Genomic DNA, 23,842 nt, shown 5'->3' on the forward strand with positions numbered 1-23,842 from the left:
CACCGTTTTGTTAAAGCCCATGTATTGTAGCATCCCATGGGCAGCTGGCATGAGGGACGGTGATAGCTCAGACGGAACAAAGGGCAGCTTTGACTCCCAATGGAGCCTGGGTTTGTTAAGCACTGCTTACATGACCTACCAGGTGCCCTGGAAAGGCTATCATTCCATCTTCCCAGTGACAACATGCTGTATATGGGGCAAGACTGGCTGTCATGCGCATGAGTTCAGATTGCTCAATGAATGAACAGCACGCAAGGCAGATACTGGATGTGAGAGCTTCTGCAACAGCCAGGCCTTTCTCAGACAAGGAAGGGACGCAAGGAATTTCAGCACTGCAAGATGAGCTGGAGTGAGTACATCACCTAACCCTGTGCTTCCTTTTCCTCTTCAGGCAGCAAATGGGGTGGGAAATGCCCACAGTGGCTGGCATACTCCTCTGGGTATGCCTTCCCTAAGGATGTCCTCTTCCCATAGCTTGTGTTTTTTTCACCAGGGCTCTCACACTGGAGACATCTGCATCAGATGTGAGCTGTGGTCTCATAATGCACTATTCTATAATCTTTTGTAATATGGAAAATGACAGAAAAATTAGGAATTTCATTATACCAAATCCTGAGGCATTGCCGTGTTGAGAAAAGCAGTCTCCTGATGTGTGCTGAAACATGCTGGCTGTAGATCTCTTGGCTGGAAAGGCAATGCACTCAGAAAGGTGCTGTGGCCACTTTTACACTGAGGAGGTAAAAGAGAGCCTGCTTAACAAGGGGGAAGGCTTGGAGGAACGGCCAGAATAAGGAGTGAACCTGTCACCTGCATTGGGGTTCCCTTATCTTGCCTGGGACTCCCAAACAGTTCTCATGGGAAATGGCATTTTTCTCTCTATAGTCGGGAAATGCACTCTGGTAACCAGCAGATTTATGCATCAACTAGATTTTGTCATGTACTTTTGAACACTGGAAATTTAAAGCTGATGTTAGCCTCTGATGTCACATATGTTAGACAAGGATAGTAAACTCAAAGGTATACCTCTCCAGCACTTGCTGATTTTATTAAGATAGCAAGACACCATCAACCTATTGCAGCTGAAAAGGTTTAGAGGCCAGTTATTTCTGGATAAGTTGCTTTAGCAATCCCAATGTCTTTTAGTGTTTGACGGGCTACTGCAGTGATGCTGGCAAGAACTAGAATACTCGAGGCAGTGTGCGCCTTACAAAGAAAAACTAATTTAAGGAATTGATATATAAGCTCCATAATACCTCCAAAGAAGTATTGCGTTTTTGCATATGCACAGGTCTTCTATGAGTCAGATCAGAAGAGAGATTATGTTCTGTGAAAGAATAAACAGACCAAACAACTCTGCAAATATGAGGTACTATCAGTATTTGTCCAGTACATTAAGTACTTTTGGGAGAGTTTATGAAATATTTTCTGAATACACATTTTTTCTGAGTCTGAGTAAAGTTAGTTTTATATGTTAGCTATATAAAGCTAACTTTACTCAGACTTGGTACTATTTAGCTTTATATATAACAACAAATATCTAAACTCCCTATTTGTCATGGGGAAGAACATACAGAGACCTTTTAAAATCAAGTTAATATTTTAAGTGAAAAGAAGCACTCCTTTTTCTGCTGATTTTACCTTATGGTCCAAATTTTCTTAAGCCATTTCCCTTTTTGTATCCTAATGCTTTCATGGTTCAGTGGTAGACTCAGTGGTGTTAGATTAACAGTTGGTCTCAATGGTCTTAGAGGTCTTTTCCAACCTGAAAGATTCTATTAATCTGCATTTGAATTACAGATAAATATGTTTATGTATACCTTTCTCATTATGACATATATATTTATCTTGTTCAAATAAAGACCATATGGGTCACTAGAAGCAGCTATGTGGATCAGCCTGATTCTTGTGAGCAATATTCAACATTGCTCTTGTGGGGATTGTTATGATCTGGACTTCAACATTTTTGCTTTTATTCAGATGGGCCACAATGTGATAATACTTTCAATGCCTGAAGCATCATACTGATGCACATGAGCTCCATTTACCTGTACCCCTGAACAGAACATGGATGTTTCTAGTAAAGATAGTAATCAGGAATAAACCAGAAGGGATTTCAGTGAAGCTCCCTTTCTTCTGTGTTCAGAAAGGTGGTCTGAAAAATCTGAGAGGAACATGTGCTGGAACACCTGATATCAAAAGCCCATGGTATAGGGATGAGACATAATGAAGAGTCTGTAGGCTGCAGAGAAGCTGTAAAGGATGGGAAAGAGTCTGAAGAGAGCAGTCATGAAGAATGATTGACTAAAGTGGAAAGAAAACACAAAATCTATCTGATCTTTTATTTGTCCTTAGCAGTCACTTTAATAAATCTTTTAATAATTAAATCTGATCCATCCCATGTCTTTGAGCATTAATATTGAATTCCTAACTCAGATGTAGTGGTAGTTTCATAATGTGTTTATTGTGGTCTTAGACACCATCAGACTAATTAGGCAAAAACAAATCATTGCAGAAGAAGACCTTAAATAAAAATCGTTTCAAGGCAGAGCAACTTTGGGTGAACTATGTCTCACCACTAGCGCATCAGCTGGCAGACAGACCCCAAAATTTCCATAAGTGTAGTATCTTGGGATGGCCCAGCAAGGTTTCTCTGTTCTTTGAGCTGCAATAAATGTCTACTTTGGCCACTGAGGCTCTACCCCACAAGTCAGGAGTGCATCTCCTCGGAGAGTTGTTGCAGCCCTCTGGTGTCAGTCTTTCCCTCTGACATTTCCCGTTGGTCCCAAACTTGTCTCTTATAAATCTGCTGCTGAACGTCTGCAGGTTGCAGCCTTGGGGTTCACAGAAAATCCAGCTTGGTATTACTCCCTTAATGCTCCAGGACATGAGCTACCGCTGCACAGCCTGTGCTTTATGGGCAGCAGTCCCAAGTCAGGCTGCCTATTTCACCACCACGGGGGCCTTTGGTGATCCTTAACCTGAGTATGGCTGCAAGTTTGTGCTGCTGCTAGCCACATTGAACTTTGCATTCTCTGCCGCCCTGGTAATCACAAAACTTCTTCTTTGTTATTTGAGTGGATACCAGAGAGGATTTTTCATTTATATGCTAATAGAGCTTTCGCCCAAGGGTGTTTTGCAGCTTCACATTGCAACAGGGTGAATCACGTGCCAACAACAAAACCAGGCTCGTCAATGTCAGGTTCCCTCTGCATCAGTAACTTTGGAAACAAGTGACTGAAGAGGACATGCGGATTGCCCAGGGTGGGATTCATCTCAGCTGCCTTCAAACATTCAGAAGTTAGGTGTCAAGTGTAGCCTGGACATTAAGGCTTCTCCAGAACAATCCTGTGTGGAGATGTTTAGTCACTACTTGCAGTTGTCATGCTTTTTTTTCATTGACTCAATACAGAGAAAACACAACCAGCTTATACTATGAGTTTAATTTCCAGATGACTTAGTCAAGTCAAGTCATAGTCAAGTATATCCTGAGTGCACACCAAAAGGATGTGTTTGCCTCAAAAGGAATAATGCTTCATAGCAAAAAGCAATTTTGAACTTTGAACTAATTTGGGAAATTTAATACCAGTGCCAGCTTTGAGTCAAAGGTACCTTTGGCCACCTCTGACTTGAGCTTAAAGAAAAACAATTTCATATAGGGAAACTTGAGTCAGGGAAGAAAAGTTAGTTTCCAGGCAACAAGCAACTTTTAGTCAACTTTCTAAGGGATGCTGAAGGCTTCTTCCCCCACCTAATTTCCTTTTGTCTTAAAAGCAAAGGTGCAGTATGACAAGGGAAATGAAACAGGATCTCGTGCAAAAACCTCACACCCATTAGTTTCCATACATTTCAGAAACATGACCTTGATCTGACAGCTGTAACAAATGTTCTCATTCCTCGGTGAGGGGCTGAAACTCTTCTAGGCACTTCAGCCAGGGACACAGGTAGGTTGTAGCAGAAGAAATAGAAAATGTGTCTCCTTTTGTGTATACAATCACTTTTATCTAAACGGTTTCTTGTCACAATTCTGACAGGAAAAAAAAAGATTCTAATACTTTTTTTTTTAACAGAAATGCAGGTGCTCACATTAAGTAAAGCATCAGCCTAGGAATGGGAGAGACTTGTGACTCTCCTTAACTTACTGCTGTAGATTATCTAACTCTGGCTTCAGTTAAGCAGTTCCAGAAAATTTCAATACAATGAAGGTGAGAAAGAAAGTTAAAAGCAAACTTAGCCCTTGTATTTCATAATAAAATTAATGTGCTTATTTCAAAAAGCAACAACAGAAAAAGATAACACAGATAAAAAATAAAACCTAAGAAATCAAACTTTAGGAAGGATAGAATACTCCATGTAAGATGATCAGATTGTATTAACTTGTTCTTCTTGTAAGAACAACTTTTCATATTGTTTCCTCTGTTCACATAAGAAAAGTATGTAATGAGACTTCTAGAAGTCATTGGGTTTGTCTCTAGTTTCTGTTAGTCAAGGTCCTGGTACAAAACTCATACCCACAGTCAGAGTGGCAGTGATTTCACACGTTTGCCCATCTCTAAGAGGAAGCAGGATGCTTTGTCATCATATTAATCTCAAGTTCTTTCATAAGCACTAATTTTAATCATTCAGGGGGACTTTCAATGCGTATGTATGTGTGGCTAATAATGCTTGCATAATGTCTTAGAAAATTTAATCACTGAGCTTCCTAGAGGTGTCCTGAACACATGCAGATCCTCATTAGATGAAAAAAATTCCAACAAAAAAATTGTTCAATCAGTCCATTAAATTCCAATAATCTGCTAATAGCGTCCAGCCAGATGACAATTTCAATATAGTTGGTAATAAATCTGGAGCTTTTCTTCATTAGAAATTGATATTGTATTTTGTTGAAATATTTAATGATTTTTTAAGGTGAAATGTTTGAATCTCATTTAAATTTGATAAGCTGCATGCTGTATTGAATGTGAAGCCCAGAAATAAGAAAGACATTTCAAATGGAAAAATGATAAAATGTAGTTTAGGGAGCAAAGAAATGTTACTTATCATACCTTCTTTTATTTCTTTTGAGATCGAGTGTGTACGCAGAAATCATGATGCAACAGCACTTATCAAGGAAACGTTCCTTCAGAAGAATTCTTATTCTCTTCCTATGTAAATGTCTTCATTCTAACAACCATCTCCATAGCTGTTTTTAAATTTATTTTTTATTGTGGATATAATTATGTATGGAATTCAGGTGTTTGCATGGAGAAAATACGCTGATGTGTTTATTAGACTATTGCTATCATCGCTTTTAGAATAACACTGTTAGGCTATCTCACATAGATGATCTCTATCATATCATCAGTCAGGTTACAGCTGCTACTGCATTTCCTTGAGCCCCAGGTGGGAACAATTTGGTCCCTCAGCAAGCTCTGCTCAGCCACAAGACCTGCAGATATGAAGGCTCACACCTTACAGCAGCTGCTCTTTGAACAAATCATGTGGGTGGGAAATTTCCCTGTTTCAGAAATCGTGGAGGGGTGGAGCTCTGACTCAGTGCAATAAAACACCTGTTCAGCAACTTCTGAGACTTTGTCAAGATTGTAAATTTGTTTCAGGAGGCACTGGCGCCTGTGGAGCCCAGTACTAAGGTGCCATTCACAGCAGCTGCTTTTAATGTAGCAGCGATCTCGATGGCATCGACCTCTGCCTTATCTCAGGTAAGTGGAAAACAGAACAACCCTGGCAGGAGTCTTGGAGTTTTGATTCAGATTTGCCCCGGAACTACAACAGGTCGAGTTCCCTGTTATCTATAGGACATAAATTTCCAAGAAAACAAGATTATCCTTTCTTGGATATTTGCAGTTTCCAGGATCTGGAGTTAGAATCTTTCCATATAGCACAGACCTGGTACATGTATTTTATTAGCCACAATGAGGAGGTGCCAATTGCCTGTTCCACACTGAAATGTTACAGTGGGGAATTGAAATAAGTAAAAAAAAAAAAAAAAAAAAAAAATCTTTACTCTCTTTTTCATCCCCTGTTCGTTCTTCTTCTTTCAGCAGCATTCAAGCAGAAAATCAAGCCCCTTGGAAAATGAAGAAAGAAAATGGATGATGCACTATGTAGCCCCAAGTGATGATGCTAAGGTACCATATTTTTACAAACTAAAAATATAGAGGACTAAACCAAAACCTTTTTGAGCAGGGTAGAATCTTTCCCCCCCTGCCCAGATTTGGTTATTAAAGATTCACGTGGTTATGTAGAAATAGGAATATTTAATGAAAGACAATTTTCTTTAGAGGCAACATCTGCATAGTATTAATAATAAGGAATGTGTTGTTTCCATGGTTTTATTCCTTAGGGAAATCTCTTAGTGGAAAAGTTACTGATTTGCTGTTAAAATGAGACTGACTTTACCTTTCTTCTAATGCTAACTATTGACTTCATGGAGCTTTACCCAAAACAAATGGAGAATGTTGGCATAGGCAGAAAGTCAGAGCATGGTTGTTGGTGAACCTTTGGGGTTTGGTCACTATTGCCAGTTTTCAGGACTGATGCCTGTGCACTTCCTCACAATGAAAGAACAACTCGGGGCACGTTTGCAGGGCCTCTGGCAGAGGCAGAGTTGCATCAAACACATAGCAGCTCTATCAGTGATGATTTTTGCTGCTGCCAAGTAAAACATGGGGGCTACAAATGGAAAGAAAACTTACTTTTGATGACATTTTAAATGATGTGTGATTCAAGCATCTATAGCTCATATATATTTGGTTGGGTTCTTTTCGTGTAACCAGACTACCAAATGAACAGAAAACCACAAACACTGTTTTGCCTGTGTATGTCACAACCTTATCAAACTGGTTGATCAAACTGATGTCTTGTTAACAGCATGCTGGCGGCTCCTACAGATAGATATTAGTGTACAAAAGGTACCAACTACCAGCGGGGAGTGAAACTTGCTGTAAGGGCAAAGTAGCACAACCAAACCTGACATGGCATTCAGGTGTTCCTAATTTACTCTGTGTGTGTGTATGTGTATGCTAAATCTCAGCAACAGAATGTACTAAAGCAGGAAAAGCAGCTGTTGGGGGAAAATGATGACCCAATCTCCTTAGCAGTTTTGTAATGATTTAATATATTCATACTGAAGTTCTGTTTTGGTTTAGAATATCCATGGCTAAAAGCAACCAACCCCCCTTTACCACTAATGTAGTTACATTTACATAAAGATTGTTAGAATCCAGCGTATGTTTTAGAACATACCTGAACTAATAATAAAAAAAATGATCCTGTGGCCATAATCTCCAGTGTAGAGGGGGCTGTGGGGCCCTTTCCACAGCTTCAATTCATTATTCATGCCATAATTTCTTCCTGCCAAATGAATTTCTGAAAGTTCTGTTTGCTGTGCACAGACATTTAACAACAAAGACATTCTCAGGCCCTCTTTATTTACCTCCTGGTTTTGAATGCCTTCTCTCCTCAAGTAATAAATCTTGGCAGAAAACTGGCACTAAAGGCACAGACTTGTCTAAACTGGCTAATTTCTGCCTCTTACAGGTATTGAGTTTCCTAGGTAGCTTTGGTAATTGCCTCAATTTTTGTAAGTCATAGCTTACATAGATAATCATTAGTAGGGAGCTATTAGAAAGGATAACATGCTTGTAGCAGAACTTGACTTCCAGGAGAAGTAAACAGGTATAAACTTTCCTTAATGCAAATGCTCAAACATTTGCCTAAGTACTTGTTTCAATTTGAGAGGGCTTTGCATAGCTGTGAGATAAATTGAATAACTACTGAATTTGGTTTAGTAAAACATGCCTGGGGCTGTGCATGGAATTTAGCCATAGTGCAAAGTCAGATATGTTCCACTGCTAAATTTTCAGGAGAATGTAACAATAATTCACAATTGTGTGGAGCTGGCTCAGCTGATAATGCTGAGATCTTACTTCCCCTGTTTAGAACACAGCCAGGTAAAATATCCTGGGCCTTACATATGACTTTGAGCAACAATGATTAATTTATTTTTCAGTTTTGGAATACACCCATCCAGAAGCCAAATACTCTATTCTTTGTAGCCTGATGAAGATAATGCATTTTTTTTTGGCACTTAGCCCACTTGTTTTGATGTGCTGCTTCTGTACCTCACAGCAAAAAGTGTCAGCATTTAACAGTCAGCTCACTGAAGACATTCTGGTACAATTCCTGGTCATAAACTTGAGCTGATGGGCAAGCAGGATGGTTATATTAGGCACTGGCTTCTATTTAACATGCCTTTCAAGTACCCAGTGTTTTATAAAAACATCAATCTTGCCATTTTTTTTAACAACTTCATAGCCTGGAAATTACTGCATTTTTTGTGCAATTTCCTTTGATGACCTTCATTCTTATAGAGATGGAAATTATTTGAGAGGTTAAGCTAAATTTTATCATGATGGATTCCCCATGGTCCAACGCTCTACACACTTCAGCTGATGTACTGTCTTGTCTCACTGATTTCTTATACTTTGACCTTTTTATCAGCCTTTGACTTTTGTCACAGTAGCAGCACGTTTGTATGTGCTTTCTCTTATTCCACTCAAGAGTTACTCCCTCTTATTTTAATTGAAGTCTCTCAGAAAATATCTTCCAATAATTTCATCATCTTAACCAGCTCTGCTCTATTTCACTTCAGATTGTCTTTTCCAAATTTTGGTCATTAGCTTTCATAACAGCTTCTTTCTTTGGCCACCCCTTCTTTTTGATGATATTGCATGTTGTGACTTTCTAAGAATTACAGATCTATTTGTCTCCTGCCATTATCTGAATTTCTCCTTGAGCACTGTCTGAATATCAGTGACCACCTACCTATTGGTCACTGAAGTGGCCATCTGTTTCTTGGCCCACTATATGCTGTGCCTTCAGTATTATTTGTCTGAATATCTTTTTGCAAATACACAAGTGGCATTATAATAAGTTTGGCCATTTTATAACTTGCACAGATCCTTGCTTCTAGAACTGCAAACTAACACTTCCCTGTTCCTGAATCTGCCTCGTTTTAATGCTGTAATATTTTTTTTCATTAGTGCTTTGCTCAGAAGTCCTTGAAAGTTTCCTTATTATTTCATAGCCTAACTCAAGGTGACTTTTTAAATTACGTATTATTTATAGATATACTATTCATACCTTCCCTTTTTGTTGGAGATACTCAGTTCAGGATCTGATGATAACATATTTGTATGCAGATTAAAGCTCTTCATGTAGCAGTTGCAGTCAGACCTCAGGGCTGTTTGCATTTTCTCCCCTGCAAAGCCTCATCCTCAGACATCCACTGCAGTCATTTTATATTACTTCTATCAAACAAAGACCTCTTACTACTATAATCATGCATTAACTGCAGAACTTAATACAATCTGAAATTCCTTCTTTTTTTCTGCTTCTGTTCCTAAACAGTGAGAGAGGGAGCCCTCCCCAGTGCAGATTTACCCTTTGCATTCAGTCTCTTTAGTACAATCATGATTCAACTCTCTTTCTATAAACTTGAGCTGTTTTGATAAATATTCCCCAACTGTTTGCACAGTTAGAGAATCAATATGACCACCTGGGCTGCAGCCATAGTAAGCATTGTCTGTTTTCGCCTTCTTTTTGCTGATATCCTGCTTGCTCTAGCTGCTGCTAGGAAACATGATGGGTATGTTCTCTGAAGATGTAAAATCCATCAAGAATATGTGATTGTCACAGCTTCTGCAGACCCAGGTGGTCAGGCCTAGCACCTTCAACAAGCAATTGGAGATTACCTTCTTTGAAATTAAGGACTGTAGTCAAAACTATTCCATGTCCATCAATCAGAGACCCATCCTTGGTAAGGAAAACCTCTGTTCCCACAAAGCAACTAGGAGTGTTTGTCCAAAGCCATGTGTTGTGGAGTCCTGAGACATTCCCTAAGGTGCTAACACTCATCCTTAGTCATCCCACTCTCATGAAAATTATTGCTTTAAAAACAAGCAAGAAAACTTAAAAAGAACCTCCCTTCTCTCCAATTATCCAAGCACTGCATTAAAAGAAGACTTTTTTGTGTAGGCCTTGATTCTACCTTCAGCACAACAGAGGCTGTTGGCCAATAACAAACCAAATTTGAAGCATCTCTGATTTCCAGATTCACTGAATTTTCTCTTCGTATTGGCTGCTGATGGTCATGTGTGCAATTTAATATTACTGGCTAAATGAACTTTTTCAGCTTATTTACAACAACTTAACTTTCCTATTCACCCTCTCTTTCCACACCTTCTCTTTGTGCTTAGATAGCTACAGGCTTTAGGGGTCAACAAAGTTTGTGAAGCAAGTGCATCTTGCTGCCTATTATATTTTTGCTGTGACTCCAACTGGAAGAGACAACTTAAGCAGAACCTTGGTTCTTTTCAGTGTTTGGTTGTGTTACAGTCAATACATATATTCAAGGTATTAAGATACAGCTCCTTTGTTGTTTTTATTTTTCAGCAGGAAGAAATGACACCTTACTCCTTGCTTACTGTAAGAATCATCAAGTTGAAAAATGCCCATCAGGCAGATTTTTGTAAGTACCGCATTTTTTTATTGGTGTTACATTGTTCTCAAATTACTATATCAACCCCTGTTTCTGCTACATATTGCACAGATGCAAAACACTGAAGTCATACTAGCTAAGAAATCACAGTTGAAGGTAGTTTATGCCACATAATATCTATTTGCATTATCAGAGATTTATTTGGTTATTGGGGTTTTTTCCGCATTATTTATCTGAGAAGATGGCTGTTTCAGGGGCATGAAAATATCTTAATACCAGAGTAAACACACAGATGTTTATATAACATATCCATGACAAATGCATAGAATATAGAGATGACATACTTACACACCAGTCCCTCTTAATTCTTTGGTTGCCCTGAGCATCATGACATCAGCTGTCTCTTGCCACACAGTGAAAAATGCCTAACAGAAATCTTTTGGGGACTGTGGTACATGGTACATGCAAAGTGTTCTGAAAATGTGTGATACTTGTACCACCAGCCCTTGCCTGGTGGTTCACATTCCCAGAGATTTTTCTCTGAAAATTTTCTCTTGCTACTCCTACATGTGTCTCATGAACTTGGCACATCACTAATTACACAGTTTTGCATATCCCTTTATCAAACTGTTCTTCCTCCTCTTGTTTTGCATATTCTTTCCTTTTTGAGAGATCATGATGAAGTTTGCTGAAGCCATAAAATCCTACAGATAAAATTTCTCACCATCCCTTTGTATTTCACTCATTTTGGTGTTTCAAGACCATGGATGTCAATGTCACCCTTGTCAATTTTCCAGTCAAGTGGAGAGGAGTGGTCTGTTCACATTGTCTGTACTATTGGGCTGAGAAAATAGAAGGAATATTATAGTATAGTAGAAAAGGTCAAATTAATTTCTATTCCTTTTGAGAGCTATGAAACACTGCATATATGTGCAAAACCTCACCTTCATTCCTTGGAACTGTTGATTTAATTTTTCTTAGTATCACCTTTGATCTAGAAAATTGAACCAGGTAAGAACCATGATTCAGCTGCTTATGCAAAGGGATTGCACAAAGTAAAATGATGCTGCATTCTCAGAAAACAGTGTTACAGTTCTGACCTTGCCCTTCATGCTGAAGATAGGGAGATTTCTGAGAAGTCTCACTTAGTGAGTTGTAGACATTTTGAAAATTCCTATTATCACCAAAATGTACACCCCTGTACTAGAACTCAAGACATGTAGGCTCAGTTTTTAGCTCTGTTCATGGACTTATTGCATAAGAAGTTTAGGTAAACTTATACATCAAAACATTCTGTGCCTCTGTTGCCCTATCTACAAAACAGAGTATCTTCTCCAATACCTGTTGTTTCTCTCTTATCTATTTAGGTGATGTGCTTGTTTTGAATCTCCTACTATTGTAGAGAGATTTTAATTAAGGTGTTAGGTAAGGCATAGAAACAGTGGGAAGTATTTTCAGATTCTTTTGTTAATTACCAGTCAATAAGTCTTGGGGACCAGCTGGTGAAGAAAATTGTCTTTTCTTTCTGTCAGTAATTCCCCAGCTAATCTGTGAGCCTGTTTGAGACTGTTTCTTAAGGATGTCATAGAATGAAGTGCTGTAGACCAGGGTGCTGTTGAACAAGGAAGATAAATAAACATCAGATAGCTCTTTGTTGACTAAGTAACAACCTATCTCTGCTTTCAAAGAAGTTGAAGTCTCACAGGAAAAATAGTGTGATACTGGAATTTAAAAACTTAAGTACAATTCAAAAAATATATATTGTACCTTTCAAGTCCTTGATTTTGCACTGCTATTGATGTTCTTTTAGCTTAGCGTTTTTATTTTAACATTTGAATGCATTTGAATTATCGGAAAACTAAAATAACTAGACATGCTTCTGTGTGCTAATGAGAATAATAAAATTATATTTAGATAGCCTTTTTTCAGCAATATGATCTTTCCCCTGGAAAACTGATCAGAAGCATCTGATACAGATGCTATCTGACTCTGAGATATCTGTAGAAGACTGGCAATTTTTGTAATAACATATGCCAGACTTCCCTAAATTTTCAGTTTCCCTGTATCAAATCCAGGAGCAAGCCATCTTTTCAATCAAGTGCAGCCACTTCTGATGTGCTTTTTCTACCTGAATGCTGGCTTTCCATCTTTTTCAGCATATGCAGTGCTCCATTCCATGATTTTTCTCTATTTGTTGTAAGTGCAGTCACACCAGGTCATTTGGTCATAGAGTTCTACATTTTTCTTTGACTTACTTGCCAAATCCTGGCTTCAGGGAACACTACTTCTGTATATTTCCACTGATATTCCTCATGATTCCGTGCACCCAACTTAATCGTGGCTGTTTTTTTTTTAATATGCACCTCAAGATTCATGGGATGTGTGTTTCACAAGCCTGGGATGAAATTCAAGTTTATCCTGAAATCTGATGTTACACCTTTGCCTGTAGACAACACATGCTGATGGAGTTTGGCACACAATTAAAAAAATTTAAACCGAAAGGAAAACAGTTCACTCCTCCTGAATGGGTCAATTGGCCCCTTTCATATCCCTGTTGTCACCCCACCCTTTTTGTGGTCTCCTCCATACGAGTGATGTTCCTTCCACCATCTGCTTCATGCTGCATATAATTGGTTTCTGTCTTATCTTACCATGCAAATGCTCTTGACAGACCTGGGCTAATTATTTTGCACTGTACTCCTAACTAACCTTTATGCCAATTAGTAATCATGGGTCAGACTCAAACATTTCTGGCACTCCGTGATCTCACTGTGGGCACTGGAGAGAAAGGCACCCAGATAAGATCACTTACACTCATCCTGCTGCCCTGCAGGCACTGAGTGTCATCACCAGGCTCCAGTGCTTTATGCAGCTTGGCTGTGAAGGTGGTACTGGGACTAGAAAGGAATAAATCTCATTAAAGTTTGCAGTCTAGTGTCTATTTTGGAGTGGTATTCCCCTCCTCAGTCCAAGACTGCATGCAGCCTTTGGTAAAATAGTGACTTTTTAGGTCACCAGTGTGTCCATTTGCTCCTTCTCAGCTGGAAGTCAGTGCTAGTGCTTTTACAAAAGCTCATGTTTCCTAACTCTATTCATGGTGTCACTTCTTCTACAGAGCTCCCTATATGTGGGAGGAATATCTGGTCAGGATGACAGGGAAAATAATCTATTAGCTTATTTTCTTGCTGATGATACCTCTTTCAGTGTTTCCCAAAAGAAAGGAAAGGGAGCTGGGTGATGGGAGAGGAGGACCATGGTGGCACAGATTCTCCAACGCTTTCCAGCTGCTCTCCTTAAACAAGTGAGTTATTGGGTGGCCACATAGAGCTGCACCAAGCTCTCAGCTTGGCTATTTTCACCACCATTAGTGTTTGTTTTATGGCAGCCTCTAGACCCCATGGCTGAAGCTGACACCTGCCCCACAGACAAACAGAGGATCAGTGAGGGGGTCTGCCTCATCTGGCATGCCTGAAGCCAAGGCACCAAGAGAGGGGATTTGCCCTGAGGCAACAGAAGTGGAATAAACCTCTTCCAGATCCTTAGCACAGGTGAACAGATCTGCAGTTATGTCATCTCTCCACCACTATTAGTGCCAGGTGAAAGAGCAAAGCTCTGCTGGACTCCACTGGATCTCACCTGATCCTGAGGACCTGAGTAAAGAGGTCTGTGTGACAGTACTCCTGCCTGAAGCTGTGGCAGCCTACGTGGGTACCAGCTGGTTCCACATTCCAGGAGATGACCTTTGCTGTTGGAGTGCATGTTCAGGCTCGTTAACACAGATGAGGTGAAGAGTGGTGGTGTCAGGTCTGGCTTGACACATTTAGCCTCAGTGGTGCTGAGTGTTTGCAATGCTCTTCCTGGACTGCAGAGGTGGATTTGAGCTCTGTGTCCCAGTAATAAATTACCCAGAGTGAGCTTCAGGTTGACAGGTACTTTTTTTTCTGGGACACAGTAGCTTCTCTGAGAGAAGTCTTGCCAGATCAAGAGGCTGTCAGAGCTGAGGTAGGAAAGTTAGTGCTGGGCTGAAATGTGACTGCCCTCCAGTATATTTTCTGTTGTAGAAAATAGGCACATATGGAAACCTTCTCAGCTGTGGAAACAAACCTATTAGTCTTAGCTGGGGTGTCAGAACAATCACTCCTCTTCCTTAACTCTTCCTTCTGTTTTCAGATCTTCCTTTGGTTTTTCCCCTTTGAATGAAGAGAGATCTCATGTATTTATAAAAGAGGAGCTCAGCGACTTTGTCCTCTAAGGTCTTAAGAAATTATTTTGTGGAAGCTTTTATACTATCCCTTCAGAGAAAATGAGTCAGTTCTGCAACACTACACTTGGAACCTTTGCAAATCAGAGTCGTTCTCCAGAGGCATTAAGGGTTATTTTTGCTACAGAAAATAAGTGCAAAAAAATTAGGGAGATTACAGCTAGTGCAGGTGATACTAATGGCCCTGTCCCAGGAAAGCAAGTGGTGCCAGTGGGAGCTCAGTGGCACAGGAGGTTACCCAGGGTATGAAACTTTGAGCTGGGACTGCAGCAGGTCCTGCACCCACTGAATCTGCTCCAGGGAGAAAATCCTACTTTGCCACTTGACTTAAATGGCTGGACTGGGTGAAGGGCTCATTCACAAGAGGACTCTGTTCATCCCTGGTCAAAGACATCACTGATTAGGCACAGTTCGCCTATGAGCTTTTGTTGTTTCCGCAAGTAGGGCACAGAGAGCAATATTGTGCTTACAAATGAGTGTTGCACCTGGATACTGGTAGAGCTCTTAGCTGAGTCCAAATCCTCTCTCAGATAGCAGTAGGAGGTAAATCCTCAATACTGTTTGTATTGTACTAAGCTGGTGAGGGAAAATGTTCCCAAATATCATGTCCAGCAATTGAGAAATGGGAGCAGTACTCCTCCTCCTCTTAGGTGAACTGTAGTAAACTAGGATTCAAGGAGAACCTGTCTGTGCAGGTGAAGAATATTTCACTAGGAGAAAATTATTTCTTCGTTTTGGTGTTACGAAATGCAGTAACAGGACAGATGGGATTTTGTAGTTTACCTTCATTGTTCCTATGAGACTAGTTTTTCTTATTTGCTTTACTTTTCAGTGCTGTAATTTTCTCCTTATGGAGGTGAGTGATTTTAGCACTTGGTTCATCTCAGGTGCACGTCACAGGACTGTACTCTCACGGACTAGCACACATAGCTGCTGTTCTGAACTACTTCTTTTGGTCTTGTATTTTTAACTGATCTTTAGCTGTCAGACTGAGTTGAGAAGCAGTCTCACCATCATAAAAATTGAATCAGAAGCTGCAAATTGGAAAAGGACACCGGGGTCACTTAGTGCTGGGTTTCAGAGAGACTGTGAGTTCAGATGTCTCAGCATTCACATGAGGTGACATTATGTCATCAGGGAAGTTGCAACACGTGCACTAACGTAAGGGCCTGGCATGGCATGAAACTGCTAACAAAGCCCAGCAACTGCATTACAACTGGAGCATGAAGAAAATGTAAATAGAAATTTTATGTATTAGCTCTCAGGTAGCAATGAATAAACTGGAACATTTTCAGTAGCTCCCCTGTGCACTTTTTTCAGGGAGAAGAGAGAGCAATGTAAGGTGATTAGTCATTTCAAGGGCTGCCCTATAATAATGGTATCATAATTATCAGAGTATTCAGCAGACATTCAACTATCCTGTTATTTTTTATTTATCTCACTGTTTGCCTCACACTTTAGCTTCAGTTCAAGTGAAATGCCACTTCTACAGAAATACGCTCAATAAGCTCAGTGAGAACCACAGCGTGGGAATACTGTCTGTAAAATTAAAGGAAAACATAGAAAATCACAGGAATCCTATGGAAAACAATAACATCTCCACATTGGTAGGGACTGTAGATGAATTGTGGCAAAAACAGATGTGGCGCAGTCCCCTTTCTTCACAGGAAGAGAATGTTCTTTGTCCTGGTGGTATCACCTCACCCCATAGTCAAGGTCAAATTTGTGTACAGGAGTTACTAACACTAATAAGTAATTTATTTGTCTGTGACCAACTGGCCTTGTTACAGCAGAATCACACAAAGTGGCTGAGGTGTGAAGGCACTTCTGGAGATTGTGAAGTCCAGACCCCTGCCATAAACAGGATTGGCTTCAGTAGGTTGTTCAGAGCCACATTCATTTGGGGTTTGAACATCTCCAAGAGTAGAGACTTCATGACCTTTCTGGGCAATCTTTGACAGTGTGTGGTGGTCTTTACACTGTCATGGTGAACATTAAAATTTTACTTATGTTTCAGTGGGATTCCCTGCATATTGGTTTGTGTTCCTTTACCTTTCACTGGGCACTACAGAGGAGGGTCTGACTCAGATTTATTCATTTTCCTCTCCCCTGATCAGGTATTTACACAAATTGATAAGACCCCGTAAGCCTTCTCTGCATCAGGCTGAAGAGTCTCAGCTTCTTCCCATAGAGCAGATGATCCATTCCCCCATTCTCTTTCTGGACTTTTTTGTTCAGCTCACTTCAGCATATCCTTACCTCTCTTGTACTGGGGAACCCAGAGATGTGGCCTTGTCAGTGCTGAGCAGAGAGGAAGGACCACTTTTCCAGCTGCTGGCAGCACCCCTGGTGTAGCTCAGGAGGCTGCTGGCCTCGCTTGCCACAGGACAGCTCACTGGCTCATGTTCAACCTCACGTGCACAGATGCTTTTCTGCAGAGCTGCTGTCCAGCTGGTCGGCCCTCAACTCATCCTAGTGCTGGGGGTTTGCCTCCTCCTGTGAAGGACTTTGCATTAAATCACTTCAGAAATGTTAATTTCTGAATTACATGCCCCCCTCATCCACTTTGGCAGTTATGGAGATGCTGGATTCATGTTTTTGAAACTCTTGAGACTGGTAGTTGTGTGTGCATTAATGAGAGGAGGGATGGTCCAGGTGCCCTGAAGCCACGTTTAGTTCTTGGCTATTGTACAGGCTCTGTAGATCAGAGGCAGTGATACCATTTATCAGGATTAGTACATCACAGCTCAGCCGGCTGTCAGGCAGCACAGGGAGGGAAGAACTTTCAGTTATCAGACAGATCAACAAACAGAGCCCTCCCACTCCTAATAAATTAAGTGTTGTACTGGTAATTGCCAAAGTCAACATATTATCCTGTCGCCTCCATCATGTTAAAATCTGAGATTCTGTCATCAGTGGAAATAATTTCAAAGACAGGCAAATCTCTACTGCCTTCTGGAGAGAAAACTCCTGACAGTGTCAAGAAATGCCTTCAAGATACAGCATGAAGTGTTACATGGGGATCTCCTTAATCGACAGGTATCTTCCCCTGAGGATGCCACAGTCACAAGGTCTCTGGATTTCAGGCCCCTAAAAATAAACACCTTATGTTTAGGCAAAATATCCCAAAGCCATGTGTTCTGAACAAGGACATGGGGATGAACTCACTTCTAACCTTGAGGAGCTGCCTCAAGACCTGTACCAGGCTTACAGATGGAAGGTGCTCTTCTCCCTGCTTGTGAGGTGGTTCTCTCTGTTGACTGCCACGGCACCAGACTCCTCCTGTTTTCTGGCAAAAGCCTGTGTTTACAGAGCAGGATGGATCAACCCTTCTAGCTGCCACTGGAAAATTTCCTGTACAAGGTCTGAGAATCTCTTTGGTGTTCACTTGGTTCAGGGTCTATGTGAGATGGTAACTTACAGCAAGTGCAGCCTCACTCCACTCCCTCCATCCGCAAGATGTAAATCCTTTCTGCCACTTCACTTTTCCTGGGAAGAGATGTGAAGTAGAAATTAAATTCCTGGTCTTTCAAGCATCAGCAAACACCAGGAAAAGGCTCCGGTTCCTACTGAGCTCCTGAAGCAGCAATTGTACTGTGGGTAGGCCTCCCCCTTCCTGTCCCGCCTAGGGAGACGAGGATCAAGGTCACTGCAGTAATTAATTTTCTGTCATAAAGAGTTAATAACCAGGTATGCCAGACATCTACTATCTGAATCAGACTTAAAACTGATTCTTTTGGTATTTCTCACAAAGTTCAATTGCTACAGAGACAATTTATGTGCAATCCCTCTCCGGGTCTGAAGTTAATGCTGTGCTGCCTCTGTCACAGTTTTGCCTGCCAAATTTTGTTATTATGGAGCAATATAAGACTTCTGAATATACATACTGTTCTATTTGCTAGCTAGGATTTTATTTTTTTCTTTGAATGTATAAGAATTTTGCATGATTGTTTGAATACACTGCTTATTAAAAATAGTGTTGAGATGAGCAAATTAATTTTATCCAGCAGTGTGATTTTTATCTTCCTGGTTTGGCCAATCTTTATCAGAAAGAACTGGCCATTTCTCACCCATGTTTAAGCTGAAGAACATCTTGAAATGTCTCCACTGCTTGTATCATGCCTCCTCTGCCAGATACTTTCTTCCTCTGTTTCTACAGTAAGCCAATCTGATTGCTATGTGAGGCTCTGGTTGCCAACAGCTTCAGATGAAATATTCCACACCAAAACCATCAAAAACTGCAGAAATCCTGTGTGGAATGAAAGTTTCTACTTCCGGATACAGAGAAAAGTCAAGGTAAGCAATCCAAAACCTCTCCTTTTTATCTAATCTCTGTGCAGAGTCTTTCAGTTTAGCCCAAAACCTCTAAACTAGAAATATCTTCTAGTGCATTTCTGAGTTTACTTAAAATTCCCCACACAAGCTGAAGCAAAGCAATTCTGGCTTTGCTGGAACCCAATTTACTCCTAACAGATAGTTTTTATTTACGTATGGGTAATGAGAGTCTGACTTCCTTGGGGAAGGCTTGGGACCCGTGACAGCGACAACACAGGGAAACTGAAATGAAAATATAAAATTACACTGTAACAGAAAAACACATCTTTTTCTGGAAGGACATGAAGTAATGGCAGGAGATGATGCCAAATTCTTGTATGATAAAGATCTTTACTCAGTTTGCTGCTGATAATTGAGCTACACTCACCTGTGAACAGGTGGCTGAAAGCACAAGGTCCAAGGATCTAGAAGAGTGATTATTGATATGAAGTAATCTCTATTGCCCCTGCTGATATAAAGCAATATAGAGCTTTTGGTAATCCATATTCCTCCCTAGCAGATGGCATTTTTTATGAGATCTATTTAAAAGCATAACAGCTGCCTCAAAAGAGATCTCAGTTCAGCTTTAATTGATAAGACTAAGACCTGGCTCTTTATACTTGCTTTCTTGCTCTCCCTTCTCACACTTTTTCATCAATTATTTTCTATTTCCTCTCTGTAAAGCAGACACCAAGTCTGGAAGAGCTGCAGAATGTCATATTTCTTGTATGCCATACATGCTAGTGAACTGGATATTTTTCATTTCTTTTCCTAGAATGTTCTGGAAATTACTGTTTCTGATGATGACATCATTCATGATGATGACCATGCAATTGTGCTTTTTGATGTTGCTAAAATCCCCCTTGGGGAAAGAGTTTTTACAGCATTTCCACTAACCCCAGAGGTAAGAGTTCTGTCAGACATTTGGTGCAGCTTGATGTCCATTCTCTCCCCTCTGTTAAAGAGGTGTACTGTCTCTTCTGGTTTTACCACCAGGACCAGCTTGGTGGTAAAGATGTAGCAAAATTTATTAACATCCTGGAAACTGCACATCAGTGACAAAATAGATGGCCTTCTCAAATTCCTGTTGGTTTGCTTTCACACTGGTCATGGCCAAATTCGCAAGCCCCAGAGTACATGCAATTTTAGGGAAGTTTTGCACTTTCAATAACCTGATAGAAAATAACAGTTTATGTAATCCTCACAAAGACTATAAAAACCAAAACAATGTAAGCACAGGGAAATGGCCCGTTTCCACAATATTTTACTAAACACTAAACCTTAGCATATCATGTTCTTCTCTGCCTGCACATGGCAGCTGGCAGAGAAGAAAGTGTGAAATAGGTTTGTTAGGGAAATTTACAAGCACCAAACACCCTTCATTCTTCAAGTACAATTGAGTTCCTTGGGGAAGAAGAAGCTGCCTCTGTCATTTAATGCTGCTAATAGCAAGTACAAAACAGAATATTTTTACTCGTTAAAGGTAAATGACACAGTGCTTGCAAAAATTAAGGTCATTTTGATAACCTCTACACATGCTACTTGAGACACCTTTTTTTATTTTCAGGGGAAGGAGGAGCTGGAAGTTGAGTTTTTATTGGAGACCATGTGAGTAAAACTCCATTACTGTTGGCAGCTTGGAGTTCTGTGTTAGTGCAGGGAAACCTACTGTAGATCCAGTACCATCTTAATAGCCAGAGACAAGTTTTTCCAGACTTAATATGTGCCTTAAAAATCATTATATGAAAGGGAAAATGCCATGATGTGGAGAAGGGTTGAGAATTTTTAATTCTGTGACTTTCTCTTAAGATTTTTGACTTACATAGTTCAGAGTTGGCTGGCAAACCCCACTCCAGTAAGTCTGCAGATTTACTGGACAGTGTTTTCTGGGAAAGTCATGGCTGAGGAGAATGTTGCTACCCAATTTGTGTCATGCCTTTGCTACTAAGGCTGTTGCAAGGACTTTCCAGGTGCCTTACAGCAATTTAATAATTTCTGCTGGGTCATTATGTGGCATCTAGTGACAATGGAGTATACTTACAGAAATCACAAGAAGGAGTAACAAAAAAAATAGTCATAAAAAATTTAGAGAGAATAATGCGTCCTGCTCAGGACAGTATCCAGAATGTATTGTTTATAAAATACATATTGTTTGTTTTTGTTTTCCAGCCAGGATCCTCCTGAAACCATCATCACAAATGGGGCAATAGTGGTAAAATAATGTTTTGTTCTTTTGTATTCTTTCTTTACCACATCATTCCTTACCACAGCTGACTATAATGTCAGTGAGTGAAACATTGCAAATCTTCACTCTTTAGTGATACTTTCTCTTAGGAGCTTTATCTTTAAAGAGAACAGCATGATCTTAGAGGTGCCCTCTAAGATCAAAATTATAATTTTCCCTTGTTTTGTCTGCATCCATTGAAAATGACAACATGTTTAGCATAGCACCATCTTCCCATGTGACAATAAATTAATTCTCACTTTCACTGTGTCTGGCACAAGTGTCCAGCACAGCTGGCCTCCCCCCTTCAAACAATGACCTTTCCTACAATGATCCTTTCAACATCTGTCAGCTCTGGTGGTGAGATGGCTGGATGAGCTATCTAATTAGATAACTCATTAGATAATAATTAGCTAGTGAGTTATCTAATCTGTCCTCATCACACCTACCATAGTGTCGTGAAGAAGCCTGTTTGGAAATTCACTTGGACAGCAGGAGGCAAAAGAAGTGTTTTTCAGGTAAGATTATTACTTCTTAAAATAATTATTGGTGATTTTACTGTCTCTAACAAGGCCTGGACATTGCATCAGCAAAATACTAAGGCTTTAATTGATCACATCTAAGGTGATTTGTACAAAATTTGCAGTAGGGAATGCCACCAGTCCTGCAGCAGTTCAGGGCTCTGACTTCATGGGCAGTCTTGTGCCAGACTAGAAACAACTAGAATCAAATGATTATACAGAAGATATCTAAAACCCAAGTTGAGATTCTGCAAACCTCTGCTGCAGTACTGCTGAACCCTGAAGAAGCTTATTTCCTCAGGTATTATAGTTATATTATAGCATTAACTTTGCTCAGGATCTCTGTCACTTCAACTTACGCATGTGCACAGAAACACCTCATTTTTTGCAGGGGTTAGCCACTCAGCAGCTGGCTCCTGCCTGACCCTGGTCAAGATTCAGAGTCTAGAAGCTCCTCTGCCCACATCCCCTGAGGGGCTGGATCTGGTAGGCAATCTCAGAGCATGCATAATGCACACTGGCAGGATTAGCTGAAGTATTCATATAAATAGGGTCATCTGCTGCTCATAAGAGTCAGATCTTATTTTAGGGGACTGAGAACTTCTTCAGCTCATTATTTGGCCTGGGATGAGGATGATTTACCATGCAAAGTACCCGGTTGTATTCACTGTGTCATGATGAAAGTGCAACAGAAAAGCAGCAACCTAAATTTCAGTGCCGTCCATATCACATTCCCATCTGACTCCTTGCTCAGCACATTATAACGATACAGTCACCTGAAATGTTTGGGGTTTGGATCACTTTTAGAAGGTAGTTTTCCAAATACAAAGGAAGTGGAGAAGGAATTTATTCAAAGCTACCTTTTGCTTCTTTTTTTCCTCTCTCTCTTTTTTTACAATTATAAGTAACTTTGTGTATGCATTTTCTCTCATTGTTTTAGAGAATGAGCTAACATTTACAGTGAGAGGATCCTTTGAAGAAACTCAGACAGTTTCAGTGGGCTGTGACTCTCGCTCCCCTCTCCCAGATCCCACTTACTTCCACTATGCCAGATACAAGCAACCTTCCCTGGATGTTGCACTCAGAAAGAAGAGGAAACTTCCCACCTTTGTACGTTGCCCCAGAACATGGTAGACAACACAGACAGTTCTGTGACCTGACATTTATGTGTGAATAGGGAGCAAGAGGAGAACATTTCTGTTTTAACCAAAAAGCACTCCATGTTCCTTTTCAGTGTGCTTGCATGTCATGTGGACCAAGGAGGAGAAGTGTCCCCTTGACAATCCCTCTGAAGTCTCTCCCCTCCGAGCAGGAAGTAGTTGGTGAGGTGAGTGTCTGCTGGCCATGGGGAATCCTTTGCAAGCTTTTTAAAATTCTTTCTGATTTGCATGAAGCAGAAACCAAGGGCCAGTTCTCTTTTTACAGAGACAGTTGTTTTCTAACCTTCCTCCAACCTAGGGCAATGCATAGCGAAGTGAATTATTTGAAGCAAAATAAAATGGGAAATCCATGGGAAAAGGGGGAAGAAGAAAAACATCTAAGCTGTTGCTAATGCTCCTTGTACTGTCCATGTACTAACCAGGCTGGAGGTGGCTGGGTGCCAGTGGGACAGAGTGGTGAGTCCTGTCCCAGGAAGCAAACCTGAGCCACATGTGTGGGGTGCTCAGCCTTTCGGGCTTCCCCTTGTACCTGACGTTGTTGTGTGAGAGGCTCAGGTTTCAGCACCCATCTTCAGTGCTGGATCCTTCCAGGGAGGTGAGCTGTAGCACTGCAGCTCTTCTGGGATTTATTTGTGCAGCTAACTAGTACCAGGCAAGCTACACTGAGTTTTATGAGAGAGATAACATGGGGACTACAGATGATAGTGTACTAAAGCCTTACCTATTCAATCAGTGCACATCGCTAGTTACTATTGAAATATTGAGAAGAGATCTCAGTTTTTTGAGATTCAGAGTTTTGTAGGTATAATGATGACCCAAAAGATCTGTGTGTCAGTCTGAGTGGGGTAAAGGAACTATTTTAAA

At 40.4% G+C, this 23,842-nt stretch overlaps 1 protein-coding gene across 1 annotated transcript in view; it reads left to right on the forward strand.

The window, feature by feature from the left end:
- Nucleotides 1–4,196: 4,196 nt before the first annotated feature.
- LOC102062215 (cytosolic phospholipase A2 epsilon) overlaps nt 4,197–23,842 on the forward strand; it is a 33,370-nt gene continuing 13,724 nt past the window's right edge. The window contains exons 1-11 of the mRNA XM_074542180.1: nt 4,197–4,202; nt 5,595–5,696; nt 6,042–6,125; nt 10,453–10,528; nt 18,919–19,055; nt 19,849–19,977; nt 20,641–20,681; nt 21,243–21,285; nt 21,752–21,815; nt 22,759–22,928; nt 23,053–23,145. Coding sequence (XP_074398281.1) covers nt 4,197–4,202; nt 5,595–5,696; nt 6,042–6,125; nt 10,453–10,528; nt 18,919–19,055; nt 19,849–19,977; nt 20,641–20,681; nt 21,243–21,285; nt 21,752–21,815; nt 22,759–22,928; nt 23,053–23,145 — 945 coding nt within the window. The remainder of the gene's footprint in view (nt 4,203–5,594; nt 5,697–6,041; nt 6,126–10,452; nt 10,529–18,918; nt 19,056–19,848; nt 19,978–20,640; nt 20,682–21,242; nt 21,286–21,751; nt 21,816–22,758; nt 22,929–23,052; nt 23,146–23,842) is intronic.

The sequence above is a fragment of the Zonotrichia albicollis genome, chromosome 6 (genome assembly GCF_047830755.1).
Source record: "Zonotrichia albicollis isolate bZonAlb1 chromosome 6, bZonAlb1.hap1, whole genome shotgun sequence".
Lineage (NCBI taxonomy): Eukaryota > Metazoa > Chordata > Aves > Passeriformes > Passerellidae > Zonotrichia > Zonotrichia albicollis.